Source organism: Piliocolobus tephrosceles, unplaced genomic scaffold (genome assembly GCF_002776525.5).
Source record: "Piliocolobus tephrosceles isolate RC106 unplaced genomic scaffold, ASM277652v3 unscaffolded_108, whole genome shotgun sequence".
Taxonomy (NCBI): domain Eukaryota; kingdom Metazoa; phylum Chordata; class Mammalia; order Primates; family Cercopithecidae; genus Piliocolobus; species Piliocolobus tephrosceles.
In genome coordinates, this window is record NW_022291865.1 from 1,160,321 (window position 1) to 1,178,854 (window position 18,534).

At 43.5% G+C, this 18,534-nt stretch overlaps 2 protein-coding genes across 10 annotated transcripts in view; one reads left to right on the plus strand and one right to left on the minus strand.

Moving 5' to 3' along the window:
- Positions 1-14,122, plus strand: part of LOC113219840 (TP53-binding protein 1) — an 87,107-nt gene extending 72,985 nt beyond the window's left edge. For 3 of the 5 annotated variants that reach the window (XM_026447850.1, XM_026447851.1, XM_026447852.1), the window contains 9 exons: positions 85-234; positions 527-957; positions 4,839-5,030; positions 5,450-5,665; positions 7,937-8,152; positions 11,579-11,673; positions 12,226-12,425; positions 13,247-13,392; positions 13,763-14,122. In XM_026447850.1, coding sequence (XP_026303635.1) covers positions 85-234; positions 527-957; positions 4,839-5,030; positions 5,450-5,665; positions 7,937-8,152; positions 11,579-11,673; positions 12,226-12,425; positions 13,247-13,392; positions 13,763-13,950 — 1,834 coding nt within the window. In that variant the 3' untranslated portion in view covers positions 13,951-14,122. Of the gene's footprint in view, positions 1-84; positions 235-526; positions 958-4,838; positions 5,031-5,449; positions 5,666-7,936; positions 8,153-8,496; positions 8,609-11,578 lie in introns of all 5 variants that reach the window. The other 2 variants (XR_003306830.1, XM_031935010.1) reach the window with 2 other exon arrangements.
- LOC113219491 (gamma-tubulin complex component 4) overlaps positions 11,553-18,534 on the minus strand; it is a 38,993-nt gene continuing 32,011 nt past the window's right edge. For 2 of the 5 annotated variants that reach the window (XM_026447854.1, XM_026447853.1), the window contains exons 16-18: positions 17,534-17,650; positions 16,781-16,920; positions 15,288-16,130 (exon numbers count right to left, since the gene is read on the minus strand). In XM_026447854.1, the coding sequence (XP_026303639.1) occupies positions 16,118-16,130; positions 16,781-16,920; positions 17,534-17,650 (270 nt within the window). In that variant the 3' untranslated portion in view covers positions 15,288-16,117. Of the gene's footprint in view, positions 16,131-16,780; positions 16,921-17,533; positions 17,651-18,534 lie in introns of those variants that run through there. The other 3 variants (XR_003306831.2, XM_026447856.2, XM_026447857.1) reach the window with 3 other exon arrangements.

Consider the following 18,534-nt stretch of genomic DNA (forward strand, 5'->3'; position numbering starts at 1 on the left):
TGTAGTCTGAGGGCCAAGGGGAGACTTTGTGAAGAAAAGATTCAGTAGCAGGTGCTATCAGACTAACTTGTCTTCATTCTCTAGTCCTAGAAAAGGGGTCAGTCAGACAGGGACGCCAGTGTGTGAGGAGGATGGTGATGCAGGCCTTGGCATCAGACAGGGAGGGAAGGCTCCAGTCACTCCTCGTGGGCGCGGGCGAAGGGGCCGCCCACCTTCTCGGACCACTGGAACCAGGTACCTGGGTAGTGTGAGATATACTATTACTTGTTCAGAAAAAAAGGGAATAGAGAGAAGAGAGGGGAGTAGAGAGTTTGTGGGGTATCAGGAGGGAGAAGAGGGGCCCATAGTGACTGGGGAGTGGGTAGGGATCAGAGCGAGGCTACAGAGAGACCAGGCTCGTGCCTGTGACGGGGTTTTCAAAGAATGGGCTGAGAAGACCCATGGACAAAGGAGTGGGAACATTGGTAGATATGTACTTCTGTGTTCTTGTTCTCACCGGCTTCTCCTATCCCTTATCTCTCTTTAGAGAAACAGCTGTGACTGGCCCCTTGGGCATAGAGGACATTTCACCTAACTTGTCACCAGATGATAAATCCTTCAGCCGTGTTGTGCCCCGAGTGCCAGACTCCACCAGACGAACAGATGTGGGTGCTGGTGCTTTGCGTCGTAGCGACTCTCCAGAAATTCCTTTCCAGGCTGCTGCTGGCCCTTCTGATGGCTTAGATGCCTCCTCTCCAGGGAACAGCTTTGTAGGGCTCCGTGTTGTAGCCAAGTGGTCATCCAATGGCTACTTTTACTCTGGGAAAATCACGCGAGATGTCGGAGCTGGGAAGTACAAATTGCTCTTTGATGATGGGTACGAATGTGATGTGTTGGGCAAAGACATTCTATTGTGTGACCCCATCCCGCTGGACACTGAAGTGACGGCCCTCTCGGAGGATGAGTATTTCAGTGCAGGTAACGAAAGAAGCAGAGTTTGTAGAGATTTTTTTGTGCCTTGGGGCAATACTCTGTTATGTTAGTAATTACCAAGACATTACTTGGTACTTTTCTGGGGTCTCTAAAGTCAGAAATTTCATTCCTACAAAATTGGTTACTCTTGCCACTGACTTTTCTGTTTGTTCATTTGTTTTTGAATAAACTTATTTTGGAATATTTTAGATGATTTAGAGAAAATTTGCGAAGTACAGAGTACTGCTAGTAGAGTTCCCATATAACCCTCATCCAGCTTTCCCTATTGTTGACATTTGGTGTTAACATGGGACATTTGTCAAAACTAAAAATCCAACCTTGGTTTATTACTGTTAACAAAACTTTAGACTATATTTGGATTTCACTAGCTTTTCCATAATGTTCTTTTTCTCTTCAGCGTCCAACATTGCATTTAGTCATTGTATATCCTGTAGTCTGCTCTGATTTGTGGCAATTTCTCAGTCTTTTGTTTTTCATGACCTTTTTGTTTTTCATGACAGTTTTGGGGAGTACTGGTCAGGTATTTTGTAGAATGTCCCTCAATTTGCGTTTGTCTCGTATTTTCTCATTAGACTGGAGTTCTGGGATATTTTAAAAAGAATGCCACATAGATGGCTGGGTCTGGTAGCTCGTGCCTGTAATTCCAGCACTTTTGGGAGTCCAAAGCAGGGGGATCACTTGAGGCCAGGAGTTTGAGGCCAGCCTGAAACATAGTGAGACCCTGTCTCTTGAAAAAAAAAAAAAAAAAAAAAAAAGGAATATAAATTAGCAGGGCATGGTGGCACATGCTTGTAGTCCTAGCTACTCAGGAGGATGAGGCAGGCGGATTGCTTACGCTCAGGAGTTTGAGTCCGCAGTGAGCTACGATCATGACACTGCACTCCAGCCTGGGAAACAGAGTAAGACCCTGTCTCTTAAAAAAAATATGCCACAGAAGTGAAATGCCCTTCTCATGTTATCAGGAACTGGGAACGTTTGTGATGATGATGACGTATCCACATGACAGACATCACCGATGATGTTAATCTTCATCACTGGTTAAAGTTGTATTTACCAGATTTCTCCACTTTTTTTGAGACAGTCTCTCTCACTTTGTTGCCCAGGCTGGAGTGCAGTAGCACAGTCTTGGCTCACTGCGACCTCTAGCTTCTGGGTACAAGTGATTCTCCTGCCTCAGTCTCCCGAGTATCTAGGATTACAGGTGTGCCCCGCCACACCTGGCTAATTTTTGTATTTTTAGTAGAGACAGGGTTTTGCCATATTGGCCAGGCTGGTTTCGAACTCCTGAGCTCAGGTGATCTACCTGCCTTGGCCTCCCAAAGTGCTGGGCTTGCAAGGCGTGAGCCACCGCATCTGGCCTTCTCCACTTTAAAGTTAGTGTTTTTCCCTTTCCATACTCTCTTCTTTTTTAAAGCTTAACTACCTGCTTTGATTGGAGCCCAGCAGGTGAGTATGGCTGATATATTGAGATATTTTTGCTTAGGGAGAAGTTTTTAGTGCTGCGTTTGTATGCCTGCACATCTACCACTTATTCTCTGGTTTGAAGAACGGTGCCTTTTTATTTTTGAAGTAGGTGATATTGGTGATAGTGAGAGGTTTATGCTTGTTGTTATTGCTTCATGTGCTAGTTCTTTGAATATATTGTCTCCTTTCTATAGAAATAATTTGAAGATACCTATTTATGTTGAGTTTGTCATTTAAAAACATCTTTCTGAGGACTTTTTGAACACAGATTGGGATATAATGGGGGGAAAATGGCTTTCTTTTTTTTTTTTGAGACACAGTTTCACTCTGCCTCCTAGGCTGGAGTGCAGTGGCGTGATCTCGGCTCACCGCAACCTCTGCCTCCCGGGTTCAAGTGATTCTTGTGCCTCAGCCTCCCGAGTAGCTGCGATTACAGGCACGCACCACCACCTGGTGGTACGTAAAAGTAGCACCACCTGGCTACTTTTTTGTGTGTTTTTAGTAGAGATGGGGTTTTGCCACACTGGCCAGGCTGGTCTTGAACTCCCAACCTCAACTTAACTGCCTGCCTCAGCCTCCCAAAGTGCTGGGATTACAGACGTAAGCCACCATGCCCGGCCAAAAAATAGCTTTTTTTTTTTTTTTTTTTCCCCAACAGAACCTTGCTCTATCACCCAGGCTGGAGTGCAATGGCATGATCTCGGCTCACTGCAACCTCTGCCTCTGGGGTACAAGTGATTCAGCCTCCCAAATAGCTGCGATTACAGGTGCCTGCCACAACACCTGGTTAATTTTTGTATTTTTAGTAGAGAAGGGGTTTCATCATGTTGGTCAGGCTGGTCTTGAACTCCTGACCTCAAGCAATCCACCCGCCTCAGCCTCCCAAAGTGCTGGGATTATAGTAGTGAGCCACTGATCCCGGCCGGAAAAATGGCTTTTTACTGGAGTCCATCCAGGCTTCTCTTGTATTTGGAATCCTCTGAGTAATTGTTGTTTGCCCCTTTGTTCATTATTAAATGGGCCACTTCACCTTCTAGTTCTGGATAACATTGTTAGCTATATATGGGATCAGTTGGGAGTAGCACATGGATTGGGGTCTTTTACTGTGACTCATTGTATCAAATGCATTCCTTCTTTCAGGTGTAAAGCTACTCTGAGGGGTTCATATTTGGCCTTTTAAAGACAAAGTTCTGTAACAAGAGTGAACTGTGGCATCAAGGTGTGGGGATTCCGTGTCCCATTTCTTGAGGCTGTTTACTAATGTCAACACTAGACTGCTTCTAGTTGTAGTAACTCTTCATTATGTGAAGTATATTGTTGGCCTTGGGCTTCTTTGTGTTTTTGAGGGAGACTTTGTGACTTAGTTTGGGGATAGAGATTTAAGCGAGGAGATGAACAAGTAAGGGAAAAGGGAGTGATTCCACAGGATAGAGAGAGAACCAAGGCTTGCTTTCTCTGCATTATTTTCCTTGGGTGGGGTAGGCTCTGGGTTTCTTTTAGCTCGTCATTCAAGCATAGGCTAATGGGTGAGAAGAAATTGGACCTTTCTGTGTATAGGAATGAAAAAATATTCATAGTACTGCCTTGTTTTTGTTTATGTGTGTGGGGGTAGGGGTGTGTCTGTGTGTGTATCTGTAGCTGTAGTATGTGTGTGTGTTGTAAATTGTTTATTCATTGATAGGAAGAAGTGTTCTTTTTCACAGGATTAGTAATGGGTCCTATCCAAGATCACACAGCTTGGTGGCAGCAGAATTAGGCCTAAGCTCAGGTCTCCTGAATTGTAGCTTAGTTTCCTTTTACATCCCACATTTTGTTCCTTCTGACATAAAGGCCTTATCGTCAGGTTTTGAATCAGTGCAGGAAAGTAGATAATAGAGAAGAAGATTAGGTAGGAGAGGCAGGATCTGTTTCTTCCTTTCTTTGCTATCTCTAAGTTTGCTACACACATAAGACAAAAAACACACACGTGCTGTCTCTCTTAGAATGATGTCATTTTTCACCTACAGCTTAACTCAAGACTTGCCACTCAGCCTCCCAGGGAACCAAGAAGAAAAGGTTTAGAAGTTGTAATGGAATTTTTAGGAAACCACATGCCATTTTACTTCATGGAAATCATTTGAACCACTGGCAATCCATAATGGCTGTCTTTGGGAAATTTTATTTGATAACTAAAGGATACCTTCTGTCAAGAAACTTTCCTGTCCTAATCCCAGTGTAGTAGCTACATATATCCTAAGTGTTACTGATGGGGATTGACAACTGGAATTTTGTTAAGTCCTAACTTCAGTCCACTGTTGGATCTCTAAATTCCCTAACTCAGGCCTGCTTTGCAGAGCCCTTGTGAGAGGGTGCTGAGGAGCCTAAGACAACAGCAAGCTTCTTTTATGCTTTCTGCCCCCCAGGAGTGGTGAAAGGACATAGGAAGGAGTCTGGGGAACTGTACTACAGCATTGAAAAAGAAGGCCAAAGAAAGTGGTATAAGCGAATGGCTGTCATCCTGTCCTTGGAGCAAGGAAACAGACTGAGAGAGCAGTATGGGCTTGGTCCCTATGAGGCAGTAACACCTCTCACAAAGGCAGCAGATATCAGCTTAGGTAAGACCTTTGCTTCCTGAGCAGCTGCTTTTGGGCTCCTGTTCTGCTCACAGTGGGAGGGGCAGTTTCCGAACCTGTCACGAATGTTTCCCTAACTTTGATTATTCCTGTATGTGGCTGATCAGATGGTGACGAGCTGTCATTTTCTAGAGCTACTGCCTTATCTGTTTCCTTCTTAGTACCGAACAGAAAGTCCTTAGGGTTTTTCTGGCCTCCTCAGTTCTCTAGGGGACTAAACACATTTCAGTCATGGCAAAGACTAGATCAAAAAATATTATGGCCTTAAAAAGAAGCTTCTTGGCCTCGTGGGAAGTGGGGGAAGGAACACTGTGGTAGCTGAATCAGGGTCTGCCCAGCTTCTTGGAGTTCAGGACCTCATACCATAGAATTTGACCAACCTTTGGCTTATCCTGCCATAGACAATTTGGTGGAAGGGAAGCGGAAACGGCGCAGTAACGTCAGCTCCCCAGCCACCCCTGCTGCCTCCAGTAGCAGCAGCACAACCCCTACCCGAAAGATCACAGAAAGTCCTCGTGCCTCCATGGGAGTTCTCTCAGGCAAAAGAAAACTTATCACTTCTGAAGAGGAACGGTCCCCTGCCAAGCGAGGTCGCAAGTCTGCCACCGTAAAACCTGGTAAGTGCTCCTTTTTGCCTCATTCTTCCTTCATAACCATGGCAGAATGCAGGGCCAGCTGCTGGAAAAATGGAGCTTAGTATGTGGCAGTGGCCCTTCTGTCCTGTTATAAAGTTGGGGTCCTGCCCAAGCCCACAGGTGATATTCAGGGACAGCTCACTGTATCCCTCCTCCCCCATCCTCTGCAGACTCTAGTGCAGATAGATAGGAAGGCCAGAATTAGCCGAGTGTAGTGGTGGGTGCCTGTAATCCCAGCTACTGGGGAGGCTGAGGTAGGAGAATCGCTTGAACCCAGGAAGGTGGAGGTTGCAGTGAACCAAAATTGCACCATTGCACTCCAGCCTGGGCAACAAGAGTGAAACTCTGTCTCCAGAAAAAAAAAAAAAAAAGACCAGGACTTGATCACACCATTCTTTGACTACTATATGGGTTCTAGGAGGGAAAGGAGAAGTATTGAAATGTAAGCAGATTCAAAATAGGTGTAATTTCTCTTTGCCTGCACCACCATCTTCCTGGAAATTCTGCTCTCCTCTCTCTTGTGCTTGGGCCCTCTAGCTTTCTCAGACTTCCTATTGAAAGGTCATGGCTGGGCGTGGTGGCTCACGCCTGTAGTCCCAGCACTTTGGGAGGCTGAGGTTGGGGGATCACTTGAGGTCAGGAGTTCAAGACCAGCCTGGCTAACATGGCAAAACCCTGTCTCTGCTAAAAATACAAAAAAAATTAGCCGGGCGTGGTGGCACATGCCTGTAATCCCAGCTACTCAGGAGGCTAAGGCAGTAGAATCACTTGAACCTGGGAGGCGGAGGTTGCAGTGGGCCGAGATCATGCCATAGCACTCCATCCTGGGTGACAGAGTGAGACTCCATCTCAAAAAAAAAAAGGTCATATCTCAATGTGCTCTTTCTTCTTCCCATTATCCCTGAAACAACCACTTTCCAGTCCCTAGCATTCAGTAATTAAGAAAGGAGTTCATTTCATCTGTTGTTCATTGAGTCCCTACTGTGACCCAGGCCCAGCTGCTACGGGTTCAGGAGATTACAGAGGTAAAATCAGTCTATTCCCTTTTGGAACTTTCTCAGGCTAGCAAACTGATGAAACTCCACTGATTGTTACATTGCCCTGGCACCAGAGCTCCTTTTATTTCCTAAGTATTTGAATTGTGTCATCTCCTTGTCTACCCAACTGCTGCTGTGTTTCAGGGTATTTAAAAACAATAACAATAATCTTTATTGAATATTTACTGTATGAGGCATAGCGCTCAGTGCTTCACACATACTGCCTCACATATAACCCCTATGAAGTATAGGTGCTAGAATGAGTTTTCCAGTTGAAGACTCTGAGGCACAGAAAACAGAAAAGTTGGCTAACTTTCCCAAGATGACAAAGTCAGTCAGGATTCAAACTTTGTTGGTCTTCACTTCTAATTCCAGCCTCGTTTATATAACATCATATTGCCTCTGAGACTGTTTTCTTGCTCCTGGTTTTATTTTAGGGAGGCATGCATGACCTGTCTGTCATCTTAGCCTCCTAATGAACCTACGATTCAGCTTCTCCAGGTCAGGTATCTGTTCTTTTTCTGAAGCACTTATTGGGGCACTCCTGGCATGGGTGTTCTGGCTGGCTGGTTCACTTACTTACCCAGGTGTTGAAAACTAATTCAGTTGAGGCAGGCTATTTTGATGTGGCACCATCTATGTGTAAAAACACTTTATTACCAAGTATTCTCTGCACCATTCTGGTGAAGGTCAGCGACGGGGTGGGACGGTCTTTCTACAAGGGGCATTTCTTGGTAATAAAAAAGTGTTGGGTTTTTTTTTTTTTTTTCCAAAGGCTGCTTCAAAATATCTCATACCCTGGGGGAAATCAGAGCATGGGACAGAGAAAGTGGGCTGAAGATTTCCAAACATTTTTCACTCTCAACTATTTCTTTGTATTAGAACCACCTCTTCCTTCAGATGACCTCAGAAGTATTTGGTGTGGCTATATGAAAACAATACTTGGTTAATTTTCATTTATGAAAACACTGCATACATTATGACTCTGTAAAATTTAAATATGTAAATTTCTGTTTGTTGTAAATTTCATCCTAGGCTGTTGGTCATTTAGAATGGTTGGCCATTGGAATGGTCTTTGGTTTCTGGCTCAGATAAGTTCATCAGGACATTGCCTACCCATCAGGTCATGCTTGGTGCTGGGGCCTTTTGGTGCTAAGGCTTTTGCCAAGGCAATGGTGTATATCCCCCTAGTAACTGTGCCCCCTGTCCTTCCCAGGTGCAGTGGGGGCAGGAGAGTTTGTGAGCCCCTGTGAGAGTGGAGACAACACCGGTGAACCCTCTGCCCTGGAAGAGCAGAGAGGGCCTTTGCCTCTGAACAAGACCTTGTTTCTGGGCTATGCATTCCTCCTTACCATGGCCACAACCAGTGACAAGTTGGCCAGCCGCTCCAAACTGCCAGATGGTCCTACAGGAAGCAGTGAGGAAGAGGAGGGTAAGGCCTTAGGGAGCCCTGGGAGCTCTGACATATAGGCATTTCTTTCTTTTCCTTATGAGCTGGTGGTCCCCCTGCTGTATGTAGAGGAGGCAAGGCAAGTAGCAGCTGGGATCTTGGTCATAGAAATTACTCTGTATCCTGCTTTTTAACAGTTTATAGACTGTTTTCACAAAATTCCTCTCAGTGAGTGGTTCCTGAAAACAATCCTGTGAGGCAGATGGGAGATAGATCTTATCTGTTTTATGGATGAGGAAACAAGTTTGGAGAGGTTAAAGGTTAAATAACTTTTTGTTTTTTTTTGTTTTTCTTTTGGTCCACAATGACGACAAACTTGGGACTAGAGCTCTGTCATTTTAGCCTACTGCAGCCATCCAAGTCAACTGGGTCTGAATGCCCTGCCATTTTCCCCATTTGTGTTCTATGGGCATCTGCTAGAGCAAACCCACGTGGAGGGTAAGGTTCATTCTCCTGAGGTCTAAGACTGGGACTTTGGGGTGCCCGGTTCCTCAGGGTGATTGCAAAGAAACAGCTTCTAGGCCTTTTCAACTCTTGTACCTCTCTTTAACCTTAAATTAAATCTGTACATTGCATTTATTTCTGTGTTGTCTGTTTTTGAGTGAAGACTGCAGTGGGGAGAAGTCTGAAAAACGTGTGATCTAGGAGAGGCAATGAGCAGATATAAATGTATACACTATAAATAAGTGACTGACAGTGTATCTAAATGTGTCTGTCAAGGCTAAAGGTCCAGATGGAATGATGTTATACAAGTTAGAGTTCTGACTAATGTTGTCTTGCAAGAGGGAATTGAATTAGGCAACAGGGTTATCATAAAATAGCACCGCTGGAGATCTGTGAGGGTTGGCATTTCAGGTACGCGGATGACTCTTTCCTAGTTAACCAAAACGGTATCTCACCGACTGCAGCCATGTGTAGATATGTACAAGGACATGGAAAGGATGATCAGGAGTTGCAGTTCAGGTGTATGCTCTTAGGAAGGTGCACAGAGAGTTGTGGAGGAGACAGGCTCCGGTGTGGGAGAGTTGGGCTGTGGGAGTGAGTAGATGTGGTGTGGTGGGATTTCAAGGTTAAGTGTGTGCAACATCTAGCTTGTCAAACTATCAGATAGGCACAGTGGGAATAAGGTATTTGAAGAGTTTCCTGGACAGGACTAATTAGGGGTCTTTTGAGGATTCTCCATAGAGGCATGTCATGGCATTAAAACAGTGGTCATGGTCATGGCTTGTTTTTTTTTTCCCCCTTATACAATATTGCTGGACTCGAAACCAGGACTTCACAAGGCAGCTCTATAGATGTTTTGTTTGTTGCTTGGTTCAGCATAGTCAAGAAAGCTGACTGGTATGAGATGCAGGTTGTCCGGTTTCATTAAAATGTGTGTGCCTATGTGAGATGTAATAAACTCTACTCATAAAAATCAAATGAAGCATTTGGACAGTGTTTTTGAAGGGATCACCAGGTTTCTGATAGAAAGTGTGGTTATGGTGAATGTGTCTTTATGTTGGCGCCCAACAGTACCAGAATCCTTGATATTTTCAGTGTATGAGAATGCTTAGGGGTTTCTCAATCTCAAGAAGGAGGAAGACATCTAATACTAAAACAATTCTCTGCAGAATTATAGTTTTTAAGAAACTGTTTGGTAGGTGTTACAGATAAATGGGAATTCTTAGACACCACCTTATAACAGGAGCTCAGTAAAATATTTAAATCTATCTTAGGAGATGTATTTATTAATGAGTTTGGTACCTAATCTTGTTGGGTGGCACACCATCAGAGATCCTTCAGACACAGGGACTGACCCTGGAGTTGGGTTTATTTAGTACCTTCATACTTGATTTAAATGGCAGAATTAACAATCTATTCATTTTAGCATCTGGCTGGGCAGGGCACTCATACCTCAAAAATGAAGAAATTGGAACCCAGACTACTTGAGAAAAATTAGAGAAACACACTGCCTAGACAGGGTAATACCTCATTAGACAAATGCAAGGAAATATAATTAAGGATTAAAATTTAAATAGACCAGTCCTGGATTAAGCAGACATAAAGTAGAAGTCTTGAGAAAAATGCAGGACTGTGAGGGGTGCCAGCAGTGACTCAGCAGTAGAATCTTGGTGCGAAGATTGTGACGTGCTATATTGAGACAAAGCTGAGAAACAGCTCTGCTATATTCTGAGTTTCTTATAACCATGTAGAGTTTCTGTTTTGGGATTTCTGTTTGAGAAGAATGTGGAGAATGCTGAATCAAGAAAAGAGCAATAAAAGTGAATAGGTTGGCTAGTCAGAACTAAGTGGAGATGGAGACCGCTGACATGGGGCCTCAGCACTGCCTGGGCTGCTCCAGGAGGCAGCGAGGGCACTGAAGGGGGAGCCGTCTCCACAAGGGATCTGCTTGTAGGTTTTACCACTGGGTGTGAAGGGGAAGGGGAGTGGTACTGGCATTGAACCTTACGCATTGGATTGGGTTGGGTTTTAAAATTTGTGATAAAAATTTCAGTTAATTAGAACTTAATTTCCCAAAACTCCTAATTAACTAAAATCTCTAATGTCTTGCTTTTCTTTTCTTTTCTTTTTAATCTGTTATTTATATATGAGAGGAGCAGATGACAAAGAAAACAAGCTCAAATTAGATATTTGGTCAAAAGAAGCAATTTCTAATTGCCTAGGGTCATTACAGCTTCAGCCTCATCTCTCATACCTTCTACTTCACCCTCAAGACTATAGAGCAGTCATTGGTGTTCAGTGTCCTGAGGTACTTCAAGATCATCAAAGGTAGATAGTTTTCAATAAAAAGGTTGAAACAGGATTTTCTAACCTTCACTTAATCCGTTAAAATTTTAAAACCATATTTCATTGAGCATTCTGGTTTATCAAAGTTTTAGTGTACAAGGGGGTAAAAACGCTGATGCAGTGGGAATATGAAGGGTTTATTATAAACCCTTCACATATAAATTATAAAGTGTTCATCAGCTATCCACCTCCACAGAAGGTAGAACTAGAGGAAATGGGGTTTAGTTTTCAACAGGAAAGATTTAGGATAGACACAAAGGGAACTTCCTGATGGTAAGTAAGGGTTATTCAAGTTGGAATACGTCACTGTGGGAAATGGTTGTGCGCCCATCCCTGTGAACAGTCCGGTGCAGGAACCTTTGATGTTTTTAGGTCTAGGACCTACCTCCAGTCCTCATCTTCCCAATTCCTCCTGCTCTTGTCCCTTCTTTTGACAGCATTTTAAAGGCCTCAAGACAGATCTCTTTCTGCCCATGGGGAAGCCCTTGGCCTGTCTTTGGGGGACACACTGCTGTGGATAGATAGCTGGGGAGTGAAAAAGGGGGTAGTAAGAAGCAGGCATAAGGTAGCAAATAAGAAAACCACTCAGTAATTATTATCTTATTTTTTTTAATGTAGAATTTTTAGAAATTCCTCCTTTCAACAAGCAGTATACAGAATCCCAGCTTCGAGCAGGGGCTGGCTATATCCTTGAAGATTTCAATGAAGCCCAGGTGAGGAGTTTCTTTGTGTAACCTAATATAGTGGCAATGAGAAGAGCCAACTTGCTGTGTGAGAAGAGGCCTGAGAGGGGTTGGGGAACCTGGATAAAGTAGCCAGAGATTTTAGGAACTGAGAAACTGCCAAAATGTCGTTGCATGAAATATAATTTTTGTTGTGTACAGGGAAGAGAAGTTAGGACATTGGGTTAGTTAATGGCTCTGGTTCTGTTGCTGGGACAAAAGAAGATTGATATTTATGTTTAGTAGTAGAAACCCCTATTAGGGTTGCTGATTCTTAGCCTGAAAGGCTGAGTTCATAGGTCTTGTTTGTCCCTTGAGGATTTAGGTCCTCAGAGTGCTGCAGGTGAGGCCGAGAGAACATCTATGGAAATCGTTTGGGCCTTTCAGTGAGAAGAGTGGCCTTGGACAGAAGGATAGACTAAATCACACGTTGGGTAGTAGTTGGGAGTCTTCAGATCTGCTCTTCATGGCTCACTATGGCTGCTGCTTAGGAGCTTTCCACAGAAGTCACCAAACCCATTAGCTCTGCTTCTTTTCTTCCAGTGTAACACAGCTTACCAGTGTCTTCTGATTGCGGATCAGCATTGTCGAACCCGGAAGTACTTCCTGTGCCTTGCCAGTGGGATTCCTTGTGTGTCTCATGTCTGGGTCCATGATAGTTGCCATGCCAACCAGCTCCAGAACTATCGTAATTATCTGTTGCCGGCTGGGTACAGCCTTGAGGAGCAAAGAATTCTGGACTGGTAAGTATTTGAAAGCCCATCCAGAATTGTATAGACAGGAAGACAGCAAGCTTTGGAGGGAAGAGAATCTAGGTGAGAGAGTAAAGCTTTCTAGACATTGGAATGTCGGTAGGATAAATTTAAGTGGGTTTGAAATGACTTCAGGAGTTTAGTTTATTTCCATAGGTTACATTGGCTAGAAACCTTTTGAAAATGTGTGAAGATTTGTATATAGGGTCAATATTCTCAACCTGTAAAGTTAGAGAACTAAGTTTTAAGCAAACATTAAAAATATATAGGCTCAGGAGCGTGATTTAGATTATTCTCAGCCCCAGAACAAACATGGAAATCAGAAAGCCAGGATTGCAGGGAATACAGGTCATTCACTGCAAGAAGGAAGAGAAGGGGGACCCTAATACAGGGCTTAGCTTTTTGAGACGAAGTCTTGCTCTGTCACCTAGGCTGGGGTACAGTGGCACAATGATGACTTACTGCAGGCTCAACCTCCCAGGCTGAAGCGATCCTCCTACCTCAGCCTCCCAAGCTGCTGGGACTACAGGCACTCGCCACCATACCCAGCTAATCTGTTATTTTTTGTAGAGATGGGGTCTCGCCATATTGCCCAGGCTGCTGTCGAACTCCCGGGCCCAAGAGATCCAACCACCACAGCTTCCCAAAGTGCTGGGATTACAGGCTTGAAACACTATGCCTGATGGGGCACTTAGTTTTGAAAACATTCAGATGTACATGAGTCCCTTTGCAGAAAGGCAGTTTGTTGGATATTACTTGTCATGCTAAGGTCCTTTCCATTACATAGGGCTATCTCTCTGCCTCCTTCCTAGGCAACCCCGTGAAAATCCTTTCCAGAATCTGAAGGTACTCTTGGTATCAGACCAACAGCAGAACTTCCTGGAGCTCTGGTCTGAGATCCTCATGACTGGAGGGGCAGCCTCTGTGAAGCAGCACCATTCAAGTGCCCATAACAAAGGTACCTGAGTGTGTGTGTGTGTGTATCTTTGTTCGAGAGATCTCCTTAGACCTCTAGGTGTCAGGCCTTGTGGTCCAAGGCTCAGGCCTAATAGGTTGACCGTATCCATGTTTCTTAGAGAAGAAAAGTACCACCTTCAAGGGGTGAGTCAACATAAATGAAGCACTGGGCATATATTTGTTAAATATTTCTACAAGGTCAGCACATAGTGATTATACCTCTACTTTTGGTCTTGATCAGCAGTGTGCTTGACATAATAGGGCTTTGGTTTGTGCAGAGTGGGATGTATTGGTTAGAATCAAATCTCTCTTTGTAATGGAGGGCTAAATTGAGTGTACTTTCCTTCTTCACTTTCCCTTGCCCCTTGCAGATATTGCTTTAGGGGTATTTGATGTGGTGGTGACGGACCCCTCTTGCCCAGCCTCGGTGCTGAAGTGTGCTGAAGCATTGCAGCTGCCTGTCGTGTCACAAGAATGGGTGATCCAGTGCCTCATTGTTGGGGAGAGAACTGGATTCAAGCAGCATCCAAAATATAAACACGATTATGTTTCTCACTAAAGATACTTGGTCTTACTGGTTTTATTCCCTGCTATCGTGGAGATTGTGTTTTAACCAGGTTTTAAATGTGTCTTGTGTGTAACTGGATTCCTTGCATGGATCTTGTATATAGTTTTATTTGCTGAACTTCTTTTATGATAAAATAAATGTTGAATCTCTTTGGTTGTAGTAACTGGGATTTCTTCATCTGTTTCTTTGAGCTTAATCTCAGAACAAATGACAAGACATAGTACTTTCTCGAGGTTTTCAATAGGCTTATTCACTTTAGGAGGACAGCTAGCCAAGGAAATCGCAAAGTTAAGAGTGTACTTTATTCTGTGGCATCATTCCCAAAAGGTTATTCCAGGGTGTCTAAAATGCTATGCTTGCAAAAACTCAGTTTAAAGTAGGTGAAGGCCCAGATTAACAGTTGTGCCAAAAGTTGAGCAGAATTGGGCACAGCTCTGTTTCTTGACAGTTGAAGAAAGACCTCATGCTCTCTCTCTCTCTAGAGCTGAGATCACTAACAGCTGACCTGTGGGTATTCCCCCACTTAAGAGCTAAAGGGAGAACGAAAGGACCAACTGCCATGAAGGGACAGTGACCATAAGCTTGATGGAATGACCTTCCGGAAGATAAACATGAGAAGCACAAGTGAGAACACTTGGAAATGTTACAAGTTCTAGTCAATATTATTATTATTGTCACAATGGCTGGAAGCTGTTCCTTCCCTTCCTCTGGCATCACTGATCCCTGTTCATGGCTTCTCATTCTCTAAAGCAGGGATCAACAAGTTTTTTTCTGTAAAGGGCCAAAGAGTAAATATTTCAGGCTTTGTGGGCCATTTGATCCATCACAACTACTCACCTTTGCTGTGAGGGCATGAAAGCAACCACAGACAGTGGGTAAACAAATGGGCATGGCTGTGTTCCAGTGAAACTGTATTTACAAAAACAGGCAGCAGGCCATAGTTTGCCAACTCCTGCTCTAGAGATAGCAGTGGAAAGGGTGATCTTTAGTTGATAATAGAAGGGAATAAGGTTGTCAGAACTTCCCTGTGTGTGTAGATGTGGTGATGAAGACCAGATTCAGTGACTATAAACTGATGCCAGAACACTGCATTCTTTTTCAATTTGGAGGGCGTTATTCAATGAATATTTATTTTTACTCACACTGACATGAATATTGATTACCAGTGATGGCTGGGCCATATTAAGATAACTTCAACCCCTATGGCTTAAGATGGGTAATTGGGCCTGCAGTCTTCACTATTTAAAAATCTAACAACTTGATCTCAATTTTTTCTTAAAGACCTTTTTCCTGGAGAATACGTTTTTTTTTTTTTTTTTTTTTTTTTTAGACGGAATTTCGCTCTTGTTGCCCAGGTTGGAGTGCAACTGCACAATCTCAGCTCACTGCAACCTCTACCTCCCAGGTTCAAGTGATTCTCCTGTCTCAGCCTCCTGAGTAGCTGAGATTATAGGCACATGCTGCCACACCTGGCTAATTTTTGTATTTTTAGTAGGGTCGGGGTTTCAGCATATTGGTCAGGCTGGTCTTGAACTCCTGACTTCAGGTGATCCACCCACCTTGGCCTCCCAAAGTGCTGGGATTACAGGCGTGAGCCACCGTGCCTGGCCTGAGAAATACTTTAAATATATTTTCATTAGCTAGAATTGCCCAATCTGTGTAGGTATAAACTACTTGGTATAGGGAGAGAGAAAGCCTATCCTACCTGTTGCTTTCTTACTTGATGGTAACATCCAGCAGTTAGCCTATTTATAAACATAATTACTTTTTCACATATGAACCATAAAATACTTAACTTTCTGCTCTATATTGTTTGTTTACTGCTGTATCTCCCACAGCTTGAACAGTACCAAGGCATGTACAGTAGGTGCTCAATAAATGACTATTGAATAAACAAACATATCCAACAAATGTTCTCAATGTAAAGGATCAGAGATGCCACATGTTCTCCTTGATGGGACAGGCCTTTCCACATGGGAATGATGGGAAGGATTTGTACTCCTGGATGTTCAGTAACTGCTTCCAGGAGAAAAGGTAGAGTCCTATCACTAGGCCACAGATACTTATTTGTGTTTGGCTAGAATGGGATGTTTGTTTTGAATCTTCTGTTACAAACTTGGGAACATGGCTGTTATTTCAGTTTATGAGCCAAAACTTTTCACATCCCGAAACTACAAAAGAGAAAAAGAGCCTTATTAAGTATCATGCTTTCCCAAGACTGCCTTCAAAGAAATATGAATCAGGACAACCTGTGGTCTAAATAATGTCATCTTAAAACAAGAGTTTCTTTTGACTCTTCTGCTAAAATAGCTTAGAAAAAAATCTACTTGCAGACATTTTAGAGAGAGAAAGGACAGTAAAGTGATTTTCTGAATGGGAATGACAGACCTCTGGGAAGCCAGCTACCACTGAATCTCACTTGAAGTTTAGAGTTAGAAGGGGTGGTCCCCTCCTTTCACCGATGTGGAAGCTAGGGACCAGCAAGGCGGGGTGCCCGCGGCTGCACAGCTAGTTCATATCAGAATTGGGAATGGAAGGCACACTGCCTCCCAGCATAGCAATACATAACCTAGCAAAGGACTTAACACCTGTCTCACTGTCAGGTTTTTTAGTATTTTATGATGATGATGACTTCTACTAGAAAATAATCTTCATTAAAATTATTAAAGATGGTCACACCTCTATCTCTAAGCCTTGTTTATATAAAATGAGGGTATTTGGACTATATGATGGCTAAAGTCTTCTTCCGGCGCTAGAATTCTGCAACTCATTAAAAAGTCACCCAAAAAAGTCTACTGAGTTACCCAAGGGTTGCTCCTACCTGCCCAGAGTTCCACCAGCCTGGGTATAGTATTTGTTATAATCTAGTCGTAGCAGTAGTTGAGCCAAATCTGAGTTGATCTGATGATTCCGAACACTGGAGAGAATCTTGAATAGGAGTGAAGACTGGCGGCTAAAGCCCTGCAGAGAGAAGGACTCAGCTGTCATTCCACTTCAGCTCACCAACTCTCCATATGGAGGATGGGGGCGGAGGGAGGAGTTTCTTGGAAAAGCCTTGCTCAAAATTCTACAGAACCACCTGGCCTTCCCACATTCCTATTTCTCTTAGTTCTTAAAATGACTTGTACCAAATCCATACATGCATGACTTCCTATGAAAGTACTCTTTCATCAGTAGGAATTTAGTAGCTGGTTTCCAGTTAATGTATTTTGTCAAGTACTGGGGTTGGGGAGAACCCGTTTTGATTACAAGCAGATAATTATCTCAGTGAGATAGGGGTTAGTTCAAGGAAGTAAGGAGGGGTAGGATGTGAGGAAGTTAGAACAAAGCCAATGCTTATTTGATGGGCCGAATAAACTATTCAGGACTAAACTATTTGTGAGCACTGTGAGGTGGCACAGTAATTACCTGCTTCAAAATCAACTGATACCAACATTTTTATCTTTATATCTTACTTCTGTACGTGTGTGTATTGAGGAAATGCTTTACTGACTCAGAGGAAAGATCGTGAATTCTCCATTGACAAAACCACCTCTGTCCTTTCGCAAGGCTGCATACTTCCAGGCAGACGCACCTTCACGAGAATGCTCAGCTGGGCGGCTCCACGCTCATCCAGTGGGCCTAGGTTCTGACTGACCAGCGAACAAAAACTGTGACAGAGATCTAGGATTTCATTCAGGCAGTGAAACACCTACCCAGGAAACAGAGTTGGCATTAGGAAAAGAAGGAAGGTACGTCCATGAAATTAAAGATTTGGGAGAACAGTCTAATTAATAGCTGACCTCCCAAATCTAAGAGGATAGACACTGTCACTTGCAAGGCCTGCCAGCCCCTCAGACATACAATATGTGTAAAACAAACGCATCCTTTCCTGCGTAAGCGAGTATTACTCTCTTAGCCTTGCACCAAACCTCCACTCTAGCCACACTTAACTCTTCATTTCTTAGACCCGCAAAGTGTGTCCCTGCCTCTGAGCTGTGAGTGTTGTTCCCTTTGCCTGGGATGCTCTTCTTTCTAATACCAGTTCAAGTCCCACTCTCTCAGTGAAGCACTCCCTTCCCCACTGTAGCCTTTAGTGAACCCCGTTTCTTGCTGCTTTATTATCTGTACTGTTGTCCACTTGGCAATTGTTCAGGCCTCTGTGTTGTTAATGATTTCTGTATGTATATATATATGTCTTGTTTTTCCAACTAGATTGTGAGCTCCTTAAGGGCAGAGCCATGAATTATACCTCTTTGTATCCCCAGTGCCTTGCATACAGTAAGCACTCAATAAATATTTAATGATGACGACCTGCTCTGATACTCGGCTTTTCCCTATGGATACATCTATGCCACATAAGGACAGCATCGACCCATCACAGTAGTTCTTGGTTGTTTTCAACCAGCCCTCTAAAGTGGCATCTATTAATATATATCTTACTCTTCCTGATACAGCAGAAATAGCCCTAAACACCAGAACATTTTTAAAAAGTCTGTAACAGCTGTGCTGTAGCACACTGAGGAATAACAAACAGCTCATGTCAGAGAGGAGGCATGACCGTTCCATTAGAAACTACCAGAGATCATTTCAATC